General features: G+C 34.8%; 1 protein-coding gene across 1 annotated transcript; it reads right to left on the bottom strand.

Moving 5' to 3' along the window:
• On the bottom strand, nt 982–5772 carry LOC107609157 (probable methyltransferase PMT11). Its single transcript, XM_016311005.2, has 9 exons — nt 4839–5772; nt 4407–4556; nt 4038–4308; nt 3621–3731; nt 3094–3250; nt 2465–2722; nt 2251–2373; nt 2050–2127; nt 982–1603 (listed from the first exon to the last, which is right to left on the bottom strand). The coding sequence occupies exons 1-9, from the start codon at nt 5493–5495 to the stop codon at nt 1396–1398; spliced, it is 2013 nt and encodes a 670-aa protein (XP_016166491.1). The 5' UTR covers nt 5496–5772; the 3' UTR covers nt 982–1395.

Below are 6904 nucleotides of genomic sequence, written 5' to 3'. Positions count from 1 at the left end.
GAAAGTTGCCATGGTATTATTCTTGTTGTTTAATTTTGTTTAATTTGAATTTGATCTTAAAAAAATAAAATATCTTTATACTTAATTTTTAAACCACTAAATAATCTTTTAGAATAATTTTAAAAATACTATTACACTTTAAGAAGTAGAGTTGTTTGATTGTGCGAATAATTAAAAATTTGAATTTGATTTAATTAAAAAACTAAAATACAATCTTTTAGGAATCAAAGGATTATAATACTTATATAAGTAAAGTTGTTTACCTTTGCTAGAAGTTAGAAATTTGAATTTATGTTAAAAATACGATAATAATACTTTATAATTAATTTTAAAAAGATAAAATAATACTTTTTTGGACTAAAGTTATTTAATTCCGGTAGATATTAGATATTTGAACTTGATTTATTTTAAGAAGAATAAAATATTATTTTGTTAATTAGTAAATGAGAAAACTATCATTTTAGTTAATTTTAAAAAAACTAAAATATCCTTTTATGATTATGGTTGTTTAATTGTATTAGAAATTTAAAACTTTGAATTTAGTTTTAGAAATATGGAACAATGCAAATCCACAAAGATCAGTTATTAAATCATTCACTATATATATATACACGAGAAATATTCAAAGTTTGTTGTTTTTTGCCAATATTTTTAGTTATCAACCCAATTCCTTTAATATAGTAATCCAACTACATACTTTTAGCTCATATTTTTAAATAGAAATTATTAATTAATACTTAAATTTTACCATAGTTGATAGTACTCCTAGACTCCCTATAAATAGGGATGTCACATTTCTCACAAGGAACAACTACGATTGTCATTTTTCATATTCTAGAGAGAAACTCTCACTTGTGTTTGATTAGTTCTCTCCATAGAATTTAGATCCTCTCCATAAGAGGAAATGAATTCAGCGAGACAAGCTGATTTGAGCATATGCTTTGTTGGAAACAACCGAGAGAGGAAAAAGTTGACAAGAAATGAAGGAAATCTCCTTTGAAGAAACACACAAATCAACAAGACAAAAAGTATTAGGAAGTGCAAATACATAGTTGTAAGTAATTTTTGATGGTCTAAACCTTAATAAACAAATACAACACATGCTGGGCCTAAAAACTTTGTACTAATATACAAATAAATTGAATTTACAAACCTAAAATGGTGTAATACACCTTGACCAGCTCTTTTGTGATCTTTTGTAATGAATCAATAAACAAATGAATGCTCTCAGCATTCACTACCTCAGCAACCCTCTATTGAGAATTTGATACTTACACTTCCATGCGTGTCATGTATTTATCAATAAAATTGTGACCCTGTTCTGTTGGCTTTACCATTGCAGGGATCAGAAACAAAATCATGGGTTTTGATATTATATAATGATCTCTCACTGAATCAACCGCGTGGAAGGCGTTTATCACCTACCAAGATTCTATAACTTGCGTGAGGACCCTCGGCTGTGTCGCGTACCGATACATGCCAACCGATAGCATTGCCAATCTCTACAAGCTCATCCATGATGGAAAGAGAATCACGGATGTATACCCGTCCACCAGGTCTTAGTATCCGGTCCATCTCCAGCATAATAGTTGAGACATTGCATCTGATATATTGAAAAATGACACTGAATAATTACTGCAGAAACTACCCCAACATATTCTATCATAAAACACAGCTACCCTACATGATTGTGTTCTTATTTGCAATCGACAGCTGAAGTCATAAGTGCATGCTTTAAATGAACAATGAAAAATGTGGAATAAGAAGATTATGAATGAGAGTCATTTCAAGTTGCACAGATATTGAGATGTAGACTCCTAATGAATATTTGTACAAGCTTTAAAATTTCCAGTGGATCACTATGGCAAAGCATGATGGGTAATAGATGGGAAATGGACATCCAAACACATTTTACTTTCAGCCTTGATTCAGATATATGAAATATCGAGTAGTTAAACTTGCTTCCCAAGGAAGATAAAAAAGGAATGAACAGGTGAAAAAATAACAGCATGTCAACCAGAGCTGACAAGTGAAAATTGAAGAGAGTACCTTTTCTTCTCAACAGAAAGCAAGCTTGCAGCATGCAGTAAATCATAAGTTCGTGGGTAGGTGTCAAATGGTTCGCACCTGAATTACATACAATTAAGAAATCACGAAACAGTCAAAAAATGTTGGTACAAGTTATTTAGTAAGTGGAGCATAACACAACCAGAATATTTGTGTGAAACATAAATAAGTTCAATAAAATACCAGTCATGCATAACTCCAATCAGCCCGCGGTCATATATAACAGGTAAGGTGTTCGGGCTGGAAACAGGAACAACGTTCATAACCCAGCAATCAACAGTCTGATCAATCAATGCAGCTGCAAATCTGCAAATGACACAAATATATTGAACAATCTAATCACAAAATAGAAAATACATATTTACAATAAGAAAAGAAAAAGAGATTAAAACAATACCCTCCAAAACCAGCTCTCATGTCCATAATATTTCTTAATTTCATCTTCTTCCAGTGTAAAGCCCTTACATAGCCTGATATTATCTCGTTCCAGTATTTTGATTCTGCCCTAAACAGCTCTTTCCTGGATATGAAAGCATCGATGTTTATGCTCTGAAGCCTATCAGGCGAGGTGTGCAAACGTGCGGGCCAATTAGTAATATTTGCCCCATATCCATTCTCGGGCAATCGAGATATGCATGCTTTAAGATCAACATACCTAAATTAATCAAGCAAACAGTGAGAATACCATTTATGTGCCAGTTAACTTTAACATAAGACTATGGTATGTAAAATGCTATCATAAAGCCTGATCCAAATTGTTCAGTTTAATAAAAATGATACAACTAACTTCAACTACCAAAAGGTAATTTGCCAATTAAAATTTAGTCAAGGACCGATTATATCTTTCTAATGTTGGTTCAACCTACTAATAGGCAAAGTGCACCTCTTTTCTTCTCCCTGATTCCATTCTAGAAAGCTCTACCGCATAAGGTAATTAGAGTAAATTTTTACGCGTGCCAATAATCATATAACTAGAAGGAAATTTCATATAAGCATCAGTAGATTAGGAAGCCAAGAACAAAATACCAAATATTGTCTGGATTGTCAGTTAGGTCACATAGTGGAGGGCTAACTCCTTCTCGGCTCATATAGCAGCTATTGTCGAAAGGTTTCTGCCATATTGCAACATAGCCATCTTTCTTCAAAAACTTCCAGCATAGACGAGAAGTAAGATTAAGCATCTCTGACAATAACAAACCCACTGTTACACTCACCATAGAATATAAGCAGACAGCAATCTTACATATCCAGAGTTAGATCAACACCAATAAAATATTGAATATCCAAGTACATTTGATATGAACAGCAAAACCAAGATTCTAAGAATGAAAATTGGAGCACATAAGCAGCTTTTTGAACCCAATGACATTTTTATATGTTTCTCCTTCAATGTCATTTTGAGTCAAAGCATGTTAATCGGAGAATAAAAAATCAACTATTAAGAAATTTTAGACAGGAATTTGCATAGATATAAATTTCAGAAATCCCTAAGTACCAAAACTCTATAGTGCTTCAATAAGTTCAATCTATATGAAAACCACATTCAATGATACCTTCCCATTGTCCTTCTAAAGCTTCCTCATGCTTATAAACTGGTTGGGCAGCCCAGACAAAGTACCCTCCTGCCCTTAGCATCCTATTAACTTCAAGCAGCAAGATACCATCTATATCACAAGTTAAAAAAAAAGAGTGTTACAGTAATTGAAAGCGGGAAACTAACGCAAAAGTGGGAGGGGCACAGTGAAAGAGCCTTCTTTTATTTTCCCCAACCCCAACGGTATTTTGTTAAGAAACATTTCTGGCAATTCCATTGCCGAATAATAAGCCAAGAATGATATCATGATAAAATTGACATCAACAGCTATAAATCTCAAGTCTCAACAATAACAATATATCATGGGGATGATATCAGGATGCAAGAAGAGTTCCAATAATGAAAAAGAGAAATGATGTGATTCCATTCTGATTACCATCTCGAGTCCAATTAATTCTACAGCGTGAACAATGTATCAAGTCAAAAGCTTGACTTGGATATAACAAACGTCTCGTCGCAAATGCAGCTGCCATTGCAGGTACACCACGCTCAAGAGCAAACTGGATCTGATTCTCATGGACATCTTTGGGAGCAATCGACATGGTCAGAACATTTCGGGACATCAAGTACGCACCAAAACTAGCCACTCCACAGCCAACATCGAGAGCAACTCTTATATGCTGACCAAATGTAATTTCAGGAATCATCTACAACCCAAAATGTAGACATGTAACATCAGCATCGTGGAAGACGCACCAAAACCATATTCAAAAAAATGAAACCAAAGCATGAATAACATAACAACCTGAGAAATATGATCCAAGTATTGATCTGCTCCATGTATAAACTGAGTACCACCCCCAGGAAATTTAAACTTATCTTTTTCTCTGTAAATCCAGTTTTGACCTCCCTTATCTTCGACTAATCGAGTGTGAGGAACGTTATTGTACCACACCTACAATTAAATCATAATAATAAAAAAACAACAACCTTCTAAGAAGAAATCAATGTACATCAAAAATAAATAAATAAATACAATAATAATCTGCCTATAAAACATCCAAAACAGGGAGTTGACTCCATATTCTCTCATCAACTTAAGATACATAGAGAATGCTAGAAAACTATTTTACATTGCTAGTGCATCGCAATTAAACTCGTAACAAAGAGAACTTCGATTAGATGCGATCTTAAGCTTAAAAAACAAAAGTAAGCTAATCCAAACACACGAATTTACCTCATCCCTGCTTCTAGGCCATGGGATAGGGGCACGGTACCCTTTCGGCGGCGGAACCAAACAATTTAACCCTTTCCCTTCTTCGGGACAGTGTCTCTCAAACTTCTCTCCTTTCTCCGTAGAAACTAGCTTCTTGAGCGCATCCACATTATCCAAACAAGGTATATATTCGCTCATGCTTCGAGGGCACATCCCAAAATTTTTAATCCCCAATCTCTTAGCAGACGCAGAAGCAGAACCTTCAACTCTTGTATCGTTCTCCCAATTCTCCGCCATTGAAGGGTCGAGCTCCCCAACCTCGAATTCCTCCGACATCGTGCCATCTGCGTTCACGATCCCGAATTTCCTAAACGGATCAGCAGGCGGCGGCGGCGGCAATGCCGGCGGCGGAGGTAGCGGAATCGACGGTTCTAATTTTTTGGGGGGATTTTGATCAATTAGGGTTGAGGCATTGAAGGAGACGTTGAAATTGGGGGATATGGCGACTTGCGGTGTGGTGGCAGTGGTGGTGGTGGAGAAGAAGATGATGTGATTGTAGCCATTGGAATTGGACCATTGCTTGCCAAAGTAAAAGAAGGTAACTGCGAGAGCGAAGAATGCGACGGTCTTGAATATGAACGGGGTTTTGAAAGAATCGGCATTGATGGAAGGTTTCATGATTAGATTAGGAGGTCAAAGAATGGAAGGTGCAAGTCTAAATTGTTTCTTTCTTAGTCTCTGCATGTGGGGTGTTGTATGAATGAAGATGAAGGTGGAGGTGTGGCTGTGAGTGACGGGAGTAGTGAATTGCAGTTTGGACGATGAAATGGTGCAGTGAAAGTAAAGTTGCTGACTTTGATGGTTTTCTTTGTTGATTCAATCAATGTTGACACCGACACAGTCAGATTTACTCCCTCTTACTATCTTAAGTTCTTAACACTCAGAAAGTCAAATAAAAGTCATGCTAATAACAGTGCCTGCTGAAATTTGATGCTAATAACTTGGTAAAAATCTTTTGGGTAAAAAACCCTAATAAGCCAAGCCAAAAATAGTGTAACGTAAATACGCCAAACTGAAAATCGTTTCAGCAATAAGCCAAAAACTATTTTTATGTAATTCGAACCAACTTGGTTCGAACTCTATTTCTACATAATTCGAACCAGCTTGGTTCGAATTATATACAAACACATGCACACAATTCGAATTATATACAAACACACGCACACACATAATTCGAACCAGCTTGGTTCGAATTATATACAAACACACGCACACACATAATTCGAACCAGCTTGGTTCGAATTACACACAAACATACGCACACACTAATTCGAACCAGCTTGGTTCGAATTACACACAAACACACGCACACACTAATTCGAACCAGCTTGGTTCGAATTACACACAAACACACGCACACACTAATTCGAACCAGCTTGGTTCGAATTACACACAGTAATTCATGGTATAATTCGAATTGTTTGTGTGTAATTCGAACCAAGCTAGTTCGAATTATGTGTGTGCGTGTATTTGTGTGTAATTCGAATCAAGCTGGTTCGAATTATGTGTGTGCATGTGTTTGTATATAATTCGAACCAAACTGGTTCGAATTATGTAGAAATGGAGTTCGAACCAAGCTGGTTCGAATTACATAAAAATAACTTCTGGCTTATTGCTGAAACGATTTTCAGTTTGGCGTATTTACGTTACACTATTTTTGGCTTGGCTTATTAGGGTTTTTTACCCAAATCTTTTACATACAAATATATTGATATTGTATTCAGAAATTTGAGAACAAAATAATCTTGCTCTCTTTAAAGGTTATAGAATATATCCATTCCTTTTCTTCTTTAGCTGTGGAAACACACTAAGCTTATGCTCAACATGAAATTGAATATCAAATAAGACAAAAATAAAAGCATATTGCTATTGTTTTTTTATTGATATAATATATTTTGTCCATAGGATAATAATGTAAAATTGTGGTCCTCCTATTTTAGAATTCAAAAATATTGGATAATTAAAAAATATTAATAAAAAGTAATTAAAATTTAATTTTTTTAATATTTATTAATTATTATATTCAT

This window comes from Arachis ipaensis, chromosome B07, assembly GCF_000816755.2.
Source record: "Arachis ipaensis cultivar K30076 chromosome B07, Araip1.1, whole genome shotgun sequence".
Lineage (NCBI taxonomy): Eukaryota > Viridiplantae > Streptophyta > Magnoliopsida > Fabales > Fabaceae > Arachis > Arachis ipaensis.
The sequence above is the reverse complement of the archived record's forward strand: the minus strand, read 5'-3'. Positions and strand labels throughout refer to the sequence as shown.